The sequence below is a fragment of the Equus asinus genome, chromosome 6 (genome assembly GCF_041296235.1).
Source record: "Equus asinus isolate D_3611 breed Donkey chromosome 6, EquAss-T2T_v2, whole genome shotgun sequence".
NCBI lineage: Eukaryota > Metazoa > Chordata > Mammalia > Perissodactyla > Equidae > Equus > Equus asinus.
Window position 1 is genome coordinate 82,191,968 of NC_091795.1, and position 18,752 is coordinate 82,210,719.

Below are 18,752 nucleotides of genomic sequence, written 5' to 3' on the forward strand. Positions count from 1 at the left end.
CATGTACCAGGTACCATCTGGGCCACTCCTACCCCTGAAGAACAGGGCTCAGCTTTGGGCCAGTCTGCGGAAAGCCGAGGCCCCGTGCTCTGGAGTGTAGGTTGCCAGGGTGGGCGGGGACACTTAGGCCGGGCACGCCCGACGGGGAGCCATCCCCAAACCTCAGCCTCGGCCCCTCCGGGCCCGGAAGGAAGCCGCAGCGAAGGAGGGGGCGGCTGGGGTGCCCCGAGCGCGCCTCACCTGCGGGAGGACGCGTCCGGGCTTTCATCCTCCGAGCTGGGCCTGCGGGGGGAAGGCGTCGACTCGCCCATCCTGCCCGCCCGCCCCGGCGCTTCCACGCAGCAGTCGCCGCCAGCCCGCCGCCCGGTACTGGAGCGTGGGGCCCCCGGGCCGCGCCAACTCGCGCCCCCGCGCTCCTCCTCGCCCTTCTCCTTCCCCCGCCGGTCCCGGGTCTAGAGCGGGCGCTTCGCTCCCCGCCCCGACTCCGAGCGCGCTCGCCGAGAGGGCGGCGACTGCGGGCAGGGAGGGGGAGCGGGAGGGGCGCCGCCCGCCTCCCGGGGCCTGGGGCGCGCGGGGCCCCGAGCCGCCGGCGCCGCGCGGGGACTCACAGTGCAGCGCGCCGCGCCCGGACTCGCAGGCTCCGCTCGGCGCGCGGGCGGGCAGAGGATGCTGGCGGGCTACCCCGGCCTCGGCCCGCGCTCCCGCCAGGGAGGGCCCCGGGTGTGCCCCTAGCCGCGCCGCCGCCGCCGCGCCCACAGCCGGGGCGAGAGGGAGGGGTCCCCCGCGCCGCGCACGCCGGCCCCGGCCCCGCCAGCCGCAGCCCTAGGGGCGGGCGCCCCGAATTTTCCAGCCGCCGCCGCCTCCTTCTTCCTCCCGCGGCCGGGCGCCTGTGGATGCTGAAGGGCAGCCCTGCGCCTCTCCCGGCCGGATCCCGGGCCTGACGGCGGGGGAGTCGCGCTCCGGCCGGGGGCCGGGGGCCATGGCGCTGGCGGGGCGGCGCAGCTCCGCGGGGAGCAGCACCCGGGCGCGCTGAGCCCTCCTGCCTCCGGCCGCCGACGCGTGACCCGGCCCCGCGGCCCCGCGGCCCCGCAGCCCCGCAGCCGCGCGGGGACCGGCCCGGAGCACGCGGCTCCCGAGTTCCCACACAGGTAATCGCAGGGGAAGGGCCGGCCTTCCGGAGGGCAGACAGTGCCCCGAGGTGGGGAGCCAGAGTCGCCAAGGGCTGGATGGGAAAGGAAGTAAACAGAAGGAAGATTCAGGAATCCCCGGGATGACTCTGGCTTCTTTCTGGCTTGTTTCATCTTCAGTTTCGGAGGCTTGGGCCTGGAGGAGATTTAGGCGAGGAAGTCAGGGACTGAGAGAGGAGACAGACAGACCCGGGGTGCGAGGGATGGAGAGACGGCCAGGCCCCGGGGCAAGCCGGAGACGGGAAACTGAGCACTTGGCGTGGACAGGACCCAGTGTGTGTGTGGTCGGGTGGCGCCGGGAGCACGGGGGTGGCGGGAGAAAGCCCTGGTTCTGGAGCCTCTGCAGCAGCGGCTCCTTTCTGAGGGGTAGGGCGGTCCCGGAGAAAGCACAGGTGGGGAGGAAGAGGTGCTTCGACTTAGCATGTTCTTTTAAGTTCCAGATGATCAGCGCTCCCTGTGCCCTGGAGACCAGCTCTGCCTTCCTGCCGGAGGTGGCCGGCCCTCAGCCTTCCCCAGGTCTCAGAGAGCCCTGGTAGGTGGCCCTTCCCAGAGCCTTTCTTTAGTTCCCGGTCCACTTCTCCAGGGCCAGTAGAAGCAGACACCAGCCAGGATGCCGAGGAACCAGGGCTTCTCCGACCCTGAGTACTCCGCTGAGTACTCGGCTGAGTACTCTGTCAGCCTGCCCTCTGACCCTGACCACAGGGTAGGCCGGACCCATGAAATCTCTGTCCGGAACTCGGGCTCCTGCCTCTGCCTGCCTCGCTTCATGCGGCTGACCTTCGTGCCCGAGTCCTTGGAGAACCTGTACCAGACCTACTTCAAGAGGCAGCGCCACGAGACCCTGCTGGTGCTGGTGGTCTTCGCAGCCCTCTTCGACTGCTACGTGGTGGTCATGTGTGCAGTGGTCTTCTCCAGCGACAAGCTGGCTCCCCTGGTCGTGGCCGGGATCGGCCTGGTGTTGGACCTCATCCTCTTCATGCTCTGCAAAAAGGGGCTGCTCCCCGACCGGGTCACCCGGAGAGTGGTGCCCTACCTGCTGTGGCTGCTGCTAACAGCTCAGATCTTCTCCTACCTGGGCCTGAACTTCTCCCGCGCCCACGCGGCCAGCGACACGGTGGGCTGGCAGGCGTTCTTTGTCTTCTCCTTCTTCATCACGCTGCCCCTCAGCCTCAGCCCCATCGTCATCATCTCTGTGGTCTCCTGTGGCGTGCACACGCTCGTCCTGGGGGTCACTGTGGCCCAGCAACAGCAGGATGGGCTGAAGGGGATGCAGTTGCTGAGGGAGGTGAGTCCCCACCTCGGTCGGTCCCTTCCCACCAGCTCTCAGCTGAGGTGGTACCTGTTTTGAAGGTGGGGGTGGCGTCATTTTCTTTGCCCTTGAGTCACAGCGTGTCCTGGGGTCTCTCAGCTGCTGTGCAAAGAGGAGCACCTTTCCCTCGCCCCTTGGCTTTGTGCTTGAGTTTGTGCTTGGCCCTAGGGACCGGAGGATCTCAGGACATTGGGCCTTGGGGCCACTCTGTCACCCGTGCCCACCCTGAGTGAGTGGCAGGAAGACCCGCCTAGGCCCAGTCTCCAGGCAGCCATTCCTGTCATTGACCTCCTCCACCGGAAAGACCTCTGTGGGGAAGAGGGCTCCCTGGCTTCTGGTCTCTAGCCTGTCATTGAGCAGCTCTAGCGAGTGACTGACTTGTGTGGACTCAGTGTGCCTCTGTCGAAGGGGGACAGTGCCCGCCTGTGTAACGAGTCGTTATCAAACGAACTGTGGGGGAAGGCGCGCTAAGAAGGGTGAAGGGCTGTGAAGAGGGAAGGTGCGATGGCCACAGATCCCTCTTCTGCCACTGGGAGGGAGCTCAGGGTGCCCCGAGCAGTGACGTGATGTGAGGGATGACGGTCTCCCCACAGAAGGCATGGTATGGGGACACAAACGGGGACAGTCGTGCTGGTCACGGTGGTGGAGGGTCTGCTAGTTCTTTGAGGACGTGTTCTGCTGGAAGGGGTGGAATTTTGGCCTCAGCTTAACTACTAGACAGCATGGTGCTCCCACCCTGGCTAGGGGCTGGGGGGCTGTAGACCGGGACATGTGACTCTTGGCCTTCTGAGTTGATTATCTGGTAACCCATCTGAGGGACTCCATGGGGCTTAGAGTCAATGAATTCTACAATTGGACATCCTACCTGCTACCTCCTTATTTTATACATAAGCCCAGAGATGGAAAGTGATCTGCCCAAGACCACGCAGCTAGTTATGGAGTCATCTGGCTGGAGTGCCCATTTCTCAATTCCAGTTCCAGTGCTCTTCCTCCTACGTCACGTTGCTGCCTCCATCTCGGCCAAAGCCATTATCATTGTCTTCTGGGTTCGGGGACTGAGTCTCCAGGGGCCCAGTGGCAGTTGAAGCAAGCACCCTGTGGAGCTGTCCCACTGCCTCCTTCTTGGTTAGGGGAAAACAGGTTTTTCTCTGTTTTAACTTTTTTCTGGTTTTGGACTAAGATTCTTCCTGTTTTCCCATTCTGGCTCACGCAGCGTCCTTTCTCACGGAAGCTTTGTGCCTCTCGGTTCTGCAGGCTCCCAGCCCTGGGCTGGGCCTGTGGATTCATGTGGGCACACCAGCAAGTCCCCTTCTTTTTCTCGCAATACCCTATCCGTATAAGGTGGTAACCTGCCGCTGCTATCTTGACTGCCGGGTTGGTGAACTTCAGCCTGTGCCTCTGCCAGTTGAGGGCCATGCTGCAAGCTGTTTGGGGAAGAATGGCGAAGGTCGTTCCTGTTGGGAATCAGTAAGAAGCACAGTTTGGGGCAAATAGGCAAGTGGGCCCGGCAGCTTTTGGGGTCTGGGATCCAGCTGTGAACCATTACCTTCTACTGACCAGTCACTTCTGGCCCTTTCCTCTCTGCCAGGGCCCCTGGACCACGTGAGCTGCCCATAGGCTTGTTGTCCATTAAAGGAGAAAAACAGAAATTCCCCCCATTGGAGCCCAGAGGCTGAACCCATGGTTACTGGTCTCCTTTGGGGGCTGCTAAGAAGCAAAAATCCATAAAGACTAGGAAACAGAAAAAAAAGATAGAAAAATAAGTAAATCAAAAATAACAATATTAGCATCCCAGGAGAGCATGGCCTGACATGGAAGCAGTGCCCTGGATGTGGCTTGGGGAATAGGGGGTGGGGAGGTGGCTCCGTTCGGAAGCCTGAGATAGAATGCAGAAGGCCCCAGCTTTCAGTGGGCTGTGTTCCAGAAGTTTCTGAGTCACTTGTTTGGGACTAATGTGACTTTTTAAAAGATGCCTTGGTTCCCAGGCTCACCCACTAAGGTCTTCTTTCAGTCACAGCGTCCCTGTATTGGGGGTCTCTGAACGTGGTGGAGACTGAGTCCTGTGTGGTCCTGCGTTGCTGTGGGGACAACACCTGGATACTGCTTTCCCCAGCCGTGGGATGAAGCATCCCTCACCTGCCCGCTGCTCCTCTGGGCCCGTTATCTCCTGGGATGGGGGAGCGTCAAGGGTAGGAGGACAGGGACATGAGAACGGGGGGCCAGACAGCTCCCTAATCAGGGTAACACCAGGAACTTTCCCCAGATCCAGGCACCTTCCTTCTTTTCTTTCTCCTGCCTGTAGACTCCCCTTTCCTTTGTCTTCTCCCATCACCAGTTGGCTGTAGCCAGGGACTCCCGGGTCAGGATGGGATGGGGTGAACCCGGTTTCACACTTAGAAGCAGACACTGGATTTCTGGGCGCTTGTGAGTTTTGTTGCTGCTGTCACTGGCAGCACTGAAGAAGTATTTCCAATGCCCAGGTCTTTTTCCTCTATCCCCTCCATCCCCTACACCCGTACTCGGCTCTGTTGGGGAAAGACAGAAGGGACACAGGGGCCTCGGGGCAGCCTGAAATGTCAGAGGCGAGCCGTGCAGCCTGCCCTGGGCTCTTCTCCTGGGAGGTGGGCGGGTGGGGTTCCAACAGGAAGAGCAGGTGGAGTCAGGGGCTGTGGGATGGGGTATGGGCTTGGGGTGTTGCTGGGGCTTCATGTATTAGTGAATGAGTCAGTATTACTGAGCAACAGGTACAGGCTTTGTAGCCTGCGGGGTCTGGGAATAAAGGGGGTCAGAAGATGACAGTCGGAGGCCATGGTGGGGGAGAGCAGGGCATGGGGCTGGGGGGCTGGGGGGAGCGAGCTGCAGCTGGCACAGTTTTCCCACATCCGTCCTCTTTCCTGGGTCCTGGCATCACCAGGCCTGTTAGGGCACAACTTGCCTTTTACTGCCCCAAACTGCCTGTGGGGTGAAGGAGGAAGCAGGAGGGAGTCAAGGGCAGAACCAGGCAGTGGCCGATGGCTGGGAAGATGGGGGTGGGGAGAAAATGCAGCCAAGATGGCGGGGAGCATTCCTGTGGCCGCTCCTGAGACCCTCACATGCGCTCGCATACACCTGCTGGCTTCCAACAGTGTCAGTAAAGGTCTGAGTCTGTGGCAAGTTAGGGGCGAGGAACCCCTGAAAAATATTTTATAGCTTTATTTCATAGCAGAACGTTGATTTGGGAGCAAAATTCTCTCATGGAATTAATAGCCTGTTAAGACCTTTATTCACAAATTAGAACACAATAGAGCTGTGGATGTGTAAGTCCTTTCACACCTACAAATTAGATAGCGGATCGTTCACCCGGGGACTGGGCATCCGGCTCCGAGGGGCTGGCGGCAGCTGCCGCAAGTTGTGGGTGAGAGAGCTGAGGCTTAGACTCCCCTGTCTGCAGGCTGGAGCTCGGGGTTCTGTGTGTTGTCTCGGTTAATTCTGCATCTGATTGGCTCCATTTTACAGATGAGGAAACTGAGGCTCAGGGAGGTTGAGAGGAGGTGGAGGGGCTGGATGACTGAGGAGGGGTCACTGGTGCGTGAGAGGTGAGACGGCAGGTGTGGGGGGCAGAGGGCTTCCTCAGAAGCCTCTTTCTCTGGAACCCAGGCATCTGGGCCTCCTTCTTGCCTTTCTGGCTACCCCCAAGTGTCTTTGCTAAGCAGTTCTGAAGAACAGTGCCAAGAGATGGGAAGCCCTAAAATAAAATAGGAAACACCCCTCTCTCTCCCCTTGGGGATTGGATGCAAGGAGGGGAGAAGCCTGTGACAGAATGTTCCCTGTGGGAGCGTGGCCAGGAGGACATGAGAGGTGAAGTCGGGTGAGTTGGAACAGGAGCTGGGTGGGGTGGCAGGAGGGCAGCCCGGGGGCTCTGAGCAGCCAGAGGCAGCCGAGATGGGAGAAGGCTGTGGGGACACAGGTTGGGAGGAGGCACATCAACCCAGTTCTTGGCCCTGGGCTCTGCCACTGTCCCAGGGTGGGACCAAAGCCGTCATCTCTCCACAGAGAGCGTGCAGGTGGGCATCTCGTAGAAACCAGAATAACAAGGAAATACGCAGAAGGGGCCTGTGGAAGCCATCGAATCCAGCTGCACGTGGGGAGGAGTACTCAATTATTGAACATGGAAACGGCTTTGCAGAAAGTCACCCCCTCCGTCCCTTGCCCCGGTCGCGTTCTCTGTGGCCTTTTCTGATCCTTATCTGTGTGGAAACAAAGCTTTTCCAGTTTGTCATCACTGTGCATATGCAATTTAGGTCCCTTCTTTCATCCGCATTATTTCACTGACATTGTGCCATGAACATCAGAGTCCTCATGTTTATTATTTTAAATCAGCACTTTATCATCAGCTGGGTTTTTCTGGAGAGGAAACTGAAGACTAGGGTGGGGCCAGTGGTGGGTAACAGGTAGCAGCAGCTCCAAGTCCAGACGCCAGTCTCCATACCAGGGTCTCCCCTTGCCTCCTCAGGCCTGCTTTGTGAGCTCCAAGGTGCACTTTGTGTGTACACACGCACATGTGCGTGCACACACACACACGCACAACGCTGAACTTGGTGTGCCCAGCAGCCTTGGTAAATTCTCCACGAATCCGACTTGCTGGGACTCTGAGGTTCTTCTTGTTTCGCAGTTTCTTGGTAAACCTACAGCAAATCCCACTAGGGTGCGCCAACCTTGAATAAGCATTCAGACCCCCTCCCCCCACCAGCTCTTCCCTCGCCAACATACACACTCGAGATGGTAGACTTCCCTGGGTATGTGTCCTGCCCAACACTCAGATGTCAGTCACACCCATGTGCAGGGCCAGGCCCAGCGAACCTGGAGTGTAGACAAGGTACCTACATTTACTGAGTCCTTGCTATGTTTCCGTTGAGTATCTTCCAGCAAGAGGTAACATTTTCATTTTACAGATGGGGACACAAGTGTGAGATGAGTGAAGGACTTGTCTAGGGCCACGTAAGTGGTAGGTGGCAGAGAGAATTCGAATCCCAGTGAGATTCCAGAGTTCCTTCTCTGCAGTCATCAAAGAGCCCCTTAGATCTTCCCCCAAGCCTGTGGAGACACAATTCCAACAGGATTGGGTCTTTGGTTTCTCGACCCACAACTCTTAGAAGGAGCAACGTAGGGGAGAGGAGGTGTTTCTAAGGACAGACATATTGCCCCTCATCGAGGAGCATAGCTGTCTGGGGGTAGAGTGTTGTAACCAGCAGCGCTTATACCTTGTCTGTAATGGTGACCCACTCATCAAGGAAATGTTAGATAACATTTAGTATAAAGTAGGGTATAGTATTGCATTCTAAAAATATTTTTTATCAGAAATGGATGAAAACAAGTTTGGACAAATAAGGATTATATTTTGGGCCTCTGGGAAGTTTACTAATGTGAGGTGGCTCGTTTCTCAATGGCCATACATTCATTTACCGTGTGTTTCAGTTATCCGTTGCTGTTTAGCAAACAACCTCAGAGTTTAGTGGCTTAAAACAATAGCAGTTTATTATTTCTCGTGATTCCCTGGGTTGACTGCTCAGGTGGGTGGTTTTTCTGCATCATATGGCACTGGGTGGGGTCACTCGCTTGGCTGCTGGGGCTCTCGTTCAGCCATCAGCATTCGCCTGACAGCTATGCTCAACTTCTAAGAAAGCGTTACTCACATGTCTGGAGCCTCAGGCTCCTCCACGTGACCTCTCCATGTGGTTAGCTTGGGCTTCCTTGCAGCATGGTGGTCTGTGGGAGAAAGTGGAAGCTACCAGAGTTTTTAGAGGATAGAGCCATCACTGTTGGTCAAAGCAAGTCACAAGGCCAACCGGGATGCAAGATAAAGGGAACTTGATTACTACCCCTTGATGGGAGAGTGATATGTGCATACAGGAAGGGGAGGAATGGAGAGCAGCCACCTTCTGAGGCCATTTCCTAAACCAGGGGACACATGGGGGTTGCTGGGGAGAAGGAAATGAAGAAAGCCATGAGTCTGGGGGCTGTACAAAAATACTCTGGGACCACAGGATGCTTCGAGAGTTAGAAATGTGGTTCAGAGCAGGGCATATATAACTTCTTAAAGGTCTCAATTCTCTGTGAGAGCCAATACATCACTTCTTAGATTTTCGGAAAGTTTCAGAAACCGTGTTGCACATAAAAAGACGGTGGCTCATAGGTCATCTGCATGGGCCTTGTCTTATGTTGGTGAGAAGAATTTGTTCTCTTAACTCTTCAAACAAGCATACCCTCTGTCCAGGGCACCACTTACAGGGCAGCAGTCCCTGCCTCCAGTCACGACCCCAGTGCCCATCCTGGCCCTTTCTCTACACACATCAGCTAGACGGGCAGCCTGGCTCTGATGTCTGTTCCTTTTCCAGGAGGCAGGAATTTGCTCATGTACGTATGTCCTTCAGAAACGTCAAATTTGTCTGTCTTAGCAGGTTGTCATTTACCTCAAGGAGAGATGAAGACTGATGGGAGAATTCCTTGGCAGCACCCGTGGTGCCTTGGTGGTGACCATCACTCTGTAAATGTTTGTTGAATACAGACATTCTTGCTGACTGTTACCTTTATCTCCCTCCTCATCAATGCTCATTGAGAGTTTGATAAATTTTTGGCTAGATCCAGGCTAGGGGAAACATTCTGATGTCAATCCAAGTGATTGGAGAATGATTTTTTTAAAGCAAGGTTTATATAATTCTTCAAGGGTGCTAATCAATACTCCTTTGCCACTTGTTGGTAAAGATTCTTTCTGGTCTAGGGAAAAAGCAGAAATAGAGGAAGATTCTTAGGAGCCTGGAAAATGAGTCTTTGATATCCTATTGGCCTACTTCTAATCTCTTCCTTGGGCAAAAGTGATTTGCATAAGATCACACAGATCTTCTGTGTGATCACCTCCCCTGCTTGTACCTCCAGTCTGAGGAGAAACTTCATTCCCCCCATCACTTGCCAAACATTTCGTCAAGGCTGCAAGCATTGCTCTGGGCAGGGTGTACAAAGAATGAGTAAAACTCAGCCCTGGCCTCAAAGAGCTCAGAGGCTGTGGTACAAGTCCTGTTAGTGAGGGAGGGCCTGCCTAGGGAAAGTGAGAAACGCTTCCGAAGACTTACCCACTGAGTTGGGTTTTGAAGGATGAGTAGGAGTTTGCCAGGTGGAACAGTAGGAATAGTCTTTCCAGTCAGTCATAGGAGGTTCTTGTTTCCTTGGGATTGGTGAGAATTACTGTGTAACACGAGCATGAGTGGGTGGCAGGAGCTGGAGAGGCAAGGTGTAGAGAAGCCAGATAGCAGAAGGACTAAGGAATTTGGGCTTTACTCCTACAATGATGGGGCTCCATTGAAGGAATTTAAGCAGGGGGCAGATAGGATCTGATTTGCATTTAATAGAATCATTCTGGTGGACTTGATGAGGCCGATACTGTTTAGGAGGCTGTTAAAGTAGTCTAGGCTTGACGGCATGAGGGCCGCCCACCAGGAAGGAGGCAGGGGATGGAGAAGATGAGCTCAGTCTGAGGTACCCATGGGACACCCAAGTGGAGATGTCAGATTAGTCAGTGGGTAATTATTGAACATCTTCTGTAAACCAGGCCCTGTGCTCGAGTCTGGAGCTTAGAGGAGAGGTCTAGAGTTGCAGATTTAGGAATCTCCAGCATTTAAGTGGCATCCAAGACCATAGGGAGGATGAAGGGCTGCCCAAGGAAAGTGTGTAGAAGCAAAAGGGAAGAGGGCTAAGACTTCACACTAGGAAGCAGCCAGCCCGGCAAGGACGGGAGTTCCCCAGCCTGGAGCATCCGTGCCTCACCCCTGCCTCTGCTTCCTGCTTGGGCTCTTGCTTTTCCAAGGTGGCCTGTGGTCCATCACGGTGGATGGACCATTTGGGAGCAGGAGGCAGCCCCTGTCTGATGGTGTTTGCAGCATGGGTTCTCTTGTGTGGGAGAAGCTTAAGCCCAGCCAAGGCGAGGTGGGGCCAAGGCATCAGGTTGCGGGGGCTGCTCACTGTGCTACCTGGTGAACAAGGGCACAGGAGTGTTGCTTTGTTACCTAGTGGAGGAAGGGTGGGTGATGTTTATAGCGGCAGACCATGCAAGTGCTAGAGGTTTATTTGTTTATTGCACTTAATCTTGATAAATCACCTCTGATCTTTGATCTATGAATGAATCAGACCAAGTTTACTCATTATCCTTTTTCTCATCTCTTTTCTGTGTAATCAACTGGCTCTTTTTTCCTCTTTGTGAAACGGGTTATTTGAAAGAATGTTTTCAATTATAAAATGTGTATAATATTGCAGAAACTTTGGAAACAAGAGAAAAGAAATTTATAATCCTATGGTAACCAATTCTGTGTGTATGTTCCTTTCTAGTCTTTCATATGGAAAATTTTACAAAGCTGTACGTGTTACCCCTCCTTTTCCTAGTTAGTTTCGTAGCGCAGGCTTTATTCTGTTTTAAATTAGTCTTCACAGTCATCATTTTTAATGGCTGCATAATATGATGTTGGCTAACTGTACCGTAATTAACTCGACAGTTCCTTTTCTGTAGGGCATTTGGTTACTCTTTTTTTTTTTTTTTTTTTTTAAAAAAAGATTTTATTATTTCCTTTTTCTCCCCAAAGCCCCCCGGTACATAGTTGTATATTCTTCGTTGTGGGTTCTTCTAGTTGTGGCATGTGGGACGCTGCCTTAGCGTGGTCTGATGAGCAGTGCCATGTCCGCGCCCAGGATTCGAACCAACGAAACACTGGGCCGCCTGCAGCGGAGCGCGCGAACTTAACCACTCGGCCACAGGGCCAGCCCCTTGGTTACTCTTAATTTATTAATTTTATTTATCCTTTATATTTTATTTACTTCTTGTTGTTATTTATATATGATACCAGCAGGGCCATTGCCCATCTCCCGGCATTTCCTCTCCTGGCCGTTTTATGTCTGAGCCTGCCTTCCTCTGATCACGTCTTCAGCTGTTTCTTCCAGCAAAATTCCTCTTTGTGGTTCCCAGGAAATTTACTTGATTAGTAATGAAAGCTTTTCTTTCCTTTTCCCTTTCCTGTCTTCAAGAACACTTTCTTTGTTGTAAACAGAAAAGAAAATGACATGTTTCAAAAGAAATCCCACCCCACTTTTACCCCCATTCAGAACCCCAGCGTAAGCGGCCTGGCTTTGAACCTTCGCGAGATTTCTATGGTTGTGGTTGTCGTTCACGTGTCATTTCAAGATGGGTCCCCATGAAATGAAACTTGGTGCCAGCCGAGTCAGGTCCGGCAGCGCAAGGCTGGGGCAGCCGCCTGTCCTAGCTGCATGGCTGGCTCTAGGTGGGCTCCTGAGCTGTCCCTGGAAGGCTGAGTTTTTCCCCCAAGGGAACCGGGCCCTGGGAAATTGATCCCTATAGGCCAATTCTTAAGAGACTGACCGATAAGCCCAGCTCAGTCGCCAACCTGGCGGGGGTGAGTAGACTTCACCACCCTCCCAAGGCAGGGGAATACTATGTTATTTGGTAAAATTTGCTACGAATTCCTAAGAAACCAAATCGGTAATTTCCTGAAGGGGATTCTGAGCAGAGGGCGTTGCATGGTGCTGAGGGTGGGTCGTCATCCCAGGCTGGGGCTGGGAGCTGCCCCCGCTGCCCCATGGGCTCATTTCCTAGTGTTGGCCGACTCTGTCAGCTAGACACAGCCTCCCCCAGATTGCCAGAAAAGTGCACAAATTCTCACTCTTCAGCTCTCTTTTTTTCTAAAGTCCTACACATGATTACAGTTCATCTTTCACTGGTGCACTATTAAGCACTGGAAAACACATTAATCCCCCCCAAATTGGGGTTGTAATTGTTAATATTATATTGTCCATCTCTGGGGACAGATTTGGGACATGGCCTCTTTATTTCAGTAAGGGGCCCCAGGTAACGTGGTTACTTTACGAGCATTTCCTATCCCTTCCGTCATGTCTTGTCTCAGACCCAGCTGACCTCTACAGTTATAAACTAGTGAAGGGCCCTTGGCAGCCTGACCTGCGGGGGGTCTTTCTGCTTCCCAAGCCACAGAAGTGCTGGCTTCAGAGTCATTTGACTTGGGTTGCCTCCGGGCTGTCCTACTTACCAGCCGTGAGATCTTAGGTGCATTATTTAATCTCGCTGTCTAGTTTCCACCTTTGTGAAATAGCTTAATAATACCTTCTTTATAGGGTCAGTTCAGTGATGGATGAAATGTTTCTGTATGGCCTTCCAGGGCCTGACATGCAGCTGGCACTAGAAATGCTTGTTGCTCTGGGTCACTGTCGTCGTTATTATTACTGGCCCTGATGAAGAGGAATTTTAGAAAAGCTTGGGCCAACCCCAAGAGAGTCTGGAGGGCACCTTGTTTGGGTCGTCAGACATTCATTCTCCCTTTTTTTTTTTTTGCTGAGCCACCACTTTTTTTGTTGCCTTATAAATGTTGGAGAGAATGTCCTTTCAGATGAGGTTCCCTAGGAGGACAAAGAACTGTGCTTTTGATGCAGGGTTTTATTTTTTGCTTCATGGCAGTGGCCTTTCACTTACCATCTTTTTTCTTTTTTCCCTATTTTTGGAGGAGTGAATTGAGTAGACAGCACGTGGGGAGAGACGGTGAAGAAAGTCTCTGGAATGGTTTGGACTGGACGAATGTCAAACGTGTTCTTCCATACGGTCAGATGCTTGAGCTATGTGCAGCTTCTTCCCTTTGTTGCGCATAAAGGGGACCACAGCGCTGTGGGATGTCCCTGCTGCCCCTGGGTGCCCTCATTTTCCTTTTCACCAGGGTTAGTGACGCACACCTCACCACAGTCATCGCTGGATTTAGGGGTGGAAAAGATCATGGAGCTCACAGTCCAAATCACAGGCAGTGCCGGGACCCTCCTGTGGGATCCTGACACATCCTCTCGTCTCTGCTTCCGTTTCTCTAGGGATGGGGAGCTCGCTTCTTCAGAACAACCTAAATGGTCTGAAGACTCTGTTAAAACTAGTTACAGATAGCGTTTACATAGGTCTTTAAAGTACTTCTAATCTGTGTCGTGTCGTTCAGTCCTCATACCTACTCCGTGAGTGGATGTCCTTTTCTCTGGCATTTTATAGAAGAGAAAGTGGAGGAGGGACACGGGGTAAATGAGGGGTCCTACAGTGAGGGTGCAGTGCAGGCTGCTCTCAAGTCCAAGTCTGCCAGACCCAAGTGCGGTGGGAGTCCTCTTCTCTGATGAGACTGAGATGAGGCAGTTGGTCAGTTAAGGCAAAAAGTTAAATTATTGTGATAGTGGTCACACTACTTTGTGTCAAACCACATGGAACTATACACCAAAAAGAGTGTATTTTATTGTATGCGAGAAAAAGGGATTGAAACAAAAACTAGATGGTAGTGAGCACAGGTGGTCAGTGGATGACCTGTGAGCTGTGGTGGGAGCCATGATGCCTCAGACGTTCTGTGGGGCAGGTGGGGCTTAGCCAGGGCACAAAGGAACATTATGGGGTGACAGAAGTGTTCTGTATCGTGATTGTGGGTGTAGTCACACGGCTATATAAATTTGTGAACACTCATCAAAATATACCCTTAAAATGGGTGCCTTTATTGTATGTAATCTATAATTCAACAAAATAGTTTTTTTTAAAGTCAGTAAAATCCAGGAAAAACAAAAAAAAATTGTACATACATATGTGTACTTATAGGCATTTAAAATAGCTTATTTTAATTGACAACGTGTAGCTGTACAGCCGCTTGCTCAACTTTGTCGAAAGGAAAGATGTTTCCTCTGCGTCTGGATGCCCTTGTTCGTCTTCCTCTGGCCTTTGGTTGGTACACTGTATCATCTGAAATTTCCATTTTCCCTAAAGTGGAAGGAGAATTAAAAGTCAGTTGGAAATAATCTGGCTACAGAATCCTAGTTTTTATGACCTTTTTTGGGGCCACGTTTTTATTCTTGTGTTGCCCATTTTTAAATTCAACAGCAGTTTCTTTTCACTGTTCACATTTACCAAAAATCTCCAAAATATTCACTTTATTTTTCTTAGAAACAACAACTGTCTTTCTTTCATACTCATATTTTGTCTGTTGGGTTATAGTTAATTAAGTTATGTGACTGTAATACCCTGAACAATTGACATAAACAGGTTTGGAACTAAATGCACTGACTCCTGGGAAGCTCTCCGAAAGCTGGAGCAGGGATGCCAGAGAGCTGCAGAGGGGATCGTGCGGCTGGGCGTGTGAGGCCAGTGCCCCAGGGCAGGGCTGGACTCGTCCAGAGTACCGGTTCGGAGAGCTTCCGTGCTGTCCTGTGCTCCTGGCCCTTCTGTTGGAGCCCCATCCTGCCCCCTCTTAGCATTTGTTCTTGGTTCTAGTTTATCCAGAGGAAGTAACACACATCTGCCTCTGGTTTCTACCCTGCAGCCTTTCCTGTATTTGAATTTGGCCTCCCTCAGTCTCCTCTTAAGTCTAAGCCATCTCCCTTTTTCAAGAAGTCCTTGGAACCTTACCTCACCCTGGGCACTCTCTCTGGCTGCAGACCGCCATGCGGCTCCCAGGAGTGTCTTCTCCTGTCTCACGTTGCAGTTCCCCTGCCTGCTCTAAGAACCCTCCCATCCTACTTCGTGGTAGGACACAAATACTGGAGATACAAATTCTGTAGCTGTCGTTTAAGGTTTGGTGGGGCAGGTGGTGTCTACTTCTGGAGAGTTTAGATGTCAGGCCTTCATGAAAGAATTATCATCTACGTAAACATTTAAATTAATATAGAGAAACCTACTGCTGCCTAGATGGCAGGACAGCTCTGGAAAGACTGACGGAATGCTCCCTGGCCTGGCAGGATGTGCTGCTTGCAAGAGAGGGGAGAGGCAGCGGAGCCCTTCCCAGGGACCATTCAGCAGGAGCTGCTGCTCATGGCTCAAGAGTGTGTTTGCCTTCCTGGGCTGCCTGCTTGACCGTAGCCGTGTCCCCCTGCAGCCTGCACACCCCTGGTGCCGTCCCTTCCTCACTGCTTCTCTGTTCCTGTCGCGCTGCCAGGGCAGCCAAGATCAGCATGATTATCAAGTTACCGGAGTCTGATACAGCCCCTTCTTCGTCTGCCCTCTTCTTTGCTTGTGGGGATGCTGTGTTCGTTGTTGATGGCTTAGAAGGTATAATTTCATTTGTGTGCCTGTTGATGAACCTCTATTGTCCGTCTGTCTACTAATTTATCTTTTCACTCAGTCAAACAAATACATGTGGCTCTGGGTACACGTTTGTACAAGCTGCAGGGTGCTGGGGATTCAGAGATGGGTGACTGGGGTCCTGTCTACAAGGGAGGTCCAGCTTGGTTTATTTACTTTCTGAAGAAAAAAGACTTATTGTCTGGATATGGGCCTGGCACAGAGCAATCTCTCCATAAATATTTGTTGAATGTTGACGTATGAATTATTTGTTAGGTTGAATCACGTGAAATTGCTGATATCCAACCCCTTTCAACCTGCAAAAAATGGCAATTTCATTTCATATGGTGCAATCTAATATAAAAGGTACAAATGCGTTCATTATGGAAAACCTGGAGAATACTAAATAGTATGGGAAAATACTACCTATAATATTATCCCTCAAGGACACCTACTGTTAACATTGGGCCTCTTTTTAAATTTAATTTTATTGAGGTCATAGTAAAGTTTATAACATTGTGAAATTTCAGTTGTACATTATTATTTGTCAGTCACCATATATATGTGCCCTTTTACCCCTTATGCCCACCTCACAACCTCCTTCCCCCTGGTAACCACTAATCTGTTCTCTTTGTCTATGTGTTAGTTTATCTTTCACATATGAATGAAATCATACAGTGTTTGTCTTTGTCTGTCTGGCTTATTTTGCTTAATATCATAACCTCAAGGTCCATCCATGCTGTTGCGAATGGGACAATTTCGTTCTTTTTTATGGCTGAGTAGTATTCCATTGTGTATATATACCACATCTTCTTTATCCAGTCAACAGGCACTTAGGTTGCTTCCACATCTTAGCTATTATGAATAATGCTGCAGTGAACATAGGGGTGCATGTCTCTTCGAATTGTTACTTTCAAGTTCTTTGGATAAGTACCCAGCAGTGGGATAGCTAGATCATATGGTATTTCTATTTTTAATTTTTTGAGAAATCTCCACACTGTTTTCCATAGTGGCTGCACCAGTTTGCATTCCCACCAGCAGTGTATGAGGGTTCCATTTTCTCCACATCCTCTCCAACATTTCTTATTTTTTATCTTGTTGATTATAGCCATTCTAACGGGTGTAAGGTGATATCTCATTGTAGTTTTGATTTGCACTTCCCTGATAATTAGTGACGTTGAACGTCTTTTCATGTGCCTATTGGCCATCTGTATAGCTTCTTTGGAAAATGTCTGTATATATCCTCTGCCCATTTTTTGATCGGGTTGTTTGGTTTATGTTGTTCAGTTGTGTGAGTTCTTTATATATTTTGGAGATTAGCCCCTTGTCGGATATATGATTTGCAAATATTTTCTCCCAGTTTTTGGGTTGTCTTTTGGTTTTTTTCCTGGTTTCCTTTGCCTTGCACAAGCTTTTTAATCTGATGTAGTCCCGTTTGGTTATTTTTTCCTTTGTTTCCCTTGTCTGAGTAGACATGGTATTCGAAAAGATGCTGCTAAGACCAATGTCAAACAGTGTACTGCCTATATTTTCTTCTAGGAGTTTTATGGTTTCACATCTTATCTTCAAGTCTTTAATCCATTTTGAGTTAATTTTTGTGTATTGCAAAAGATAATGGTCTATTTTCATTCTTTTGCATATGGCTGTCCAGTGTTCCCAACTCCATTTATTGAAGAGACTTTCCTTTCTCCATTGTATGTTCTTGGCTCCTTTGTTGGAGATTAGCTCTCTGTAGACATGTGGTTTTATTTCTGGGTTTTCAATTCTGGTCCATTGATCTGTGTGTCTGTTTTTGTACCAGTACCATTGGGCCCCTTTTTACAGATAGATAGATAGATATAAAGATTGATTTTTCTTCTATATCATGCAAGTGCTTATTGTAAGAAGTGATTCAACTGAGGCAGAAGTGTAAAGAATAAAAGCGAAAGCTCCTCCACTCCCGGCTCCCCTTCCCATAGGCAGCCATTGCCAAGTGTTTGGTGTGTATACTTCTATGAATTTGCATATTTATGTGAATATATGCATATTTAGGATTGAGAGATTATTTATATATGTTTATGCAAATCAGTGAAGCAAACCTCTCAGCGCTAACATCCACATGGTCCTCTCTGGGAACCAGTTTCCCTCCAGCACCTGCAGTCTGCACACCTTTCCTCCTGCAGCCAGGAGGTCCCACTCGAGGTGCCTACTGGTGACCTCTTATGTGCAGCTGTGGCCGCTCCTCGAGCTGAGGAAGAACAAGACTGAGGGCGAGCTGCTCCTGCCAGCCTCCATGTGGTACAGCAAGGAGGACTCTTTCCCAGTCCCCCTGGGCAGGAAATGCAGGCGCAGCTAGCCCAGCAGGCTGATGGCAGAGGTGGCAGGATGCACAGCAGCATCCCAGTCGAGAGCAAGGTGCTGCCGTTAGACATGGCGCCTGCTCAGCTCTGGTCCTGAGTGAGCAGTTTATTCACTGGGACTCATGAAGACATCCGAATCAACACAGATCAACTCGCAGGGCAGAAGAGAAAGGGTGGTAGTTATGGAGAAGGAGACAGAGAGGCAGGAGAAGGAGGGAAGCTGGGCCAGGAGCTGGATGTCCAGGGCTCTGGGCAGCTCAGTGAACCCCGCTAGATCTCTGATAGATGGTTGGGGCTCCGCAGCGTCCGTGTCCCTGCCAAGTGCTGACATTCTTTGTGTTTCTGATTTTGCTGTTTCATTGCGGTTTTGTCAGTGAAGGGGAGTTTAGTTCAAACTCTGTCACTCTGTGGGTGCGGGGGTCTTAGGAAAACCATTTGATCTTGCTGAGCTGGGTTTCTTCTTCTGTAAGTGAGGAGGATAGAGGGGCATGTAGCCCAGTGAGTAAGAGCCAGACGCAGGGCCAGATACCAGGGTTCCAAGGTTGGATTTGCCATTTGCCAGCTCTGTGATCTTGGTCAAGTTGCTTAGTCTCTCTGTGCCTCTTTACTAAATCTCTGAATAAGCTACCATAGGTAAAGCTCTGAGAATGGTGCTCTGCCTCATAAGTTTGCTGTGATGATGACAACACGCCAGCTCCTGCAGGGTGGTGGTAAAGAACGTGAGACAGTGACTGAAGGCACTTTGTAAACCATGAAGACCCATTCAAATGCAAGTGTTCCTGTTACTGTATGCTTACTTGTTAACT

The 18,752-nt window shown here is 51.1% G+C and overlaps 1 protein-coding gene across 6 annotated transcripts in view; it reads left to right on the top strand.

Moving 5' to 3' along the window:
* Nucleotides 1–135: 135 nt before the first annotated feature.
* The window catches only part of ADCY3 (adenylate cyclase 3), an 89,165-nt gene continuing 70,548 nt past the window's right edge, over nt 136–18,752 (top strand). Inside the window, exons 1-3 of one of the 6 annotated variants that reach the window (XM_070512503.1) lie at nt 136–366; nt 1,622–1,719; nt 1,890–2,472. In XM_070512503.1, coding sequence (XP_070368604.1) covers nt 1,628–1,719; nt 1,890–2,472 — 675 coding nt within the window. In that variant the 5' untranslated portion in view covers nt 136–366; nt 1,622–1,627. Of the gene's footprint in view, nt 367–943; nt 1,149–1,176; nt 1,720–1,889; nt 2,473–18,752 lie in introns of those variants that run through there. The other 5 variants (XM_070512502.1, XM_070512504.1, XM_070512501.1 and 2 more) reach the window with 5 other exon arrangements.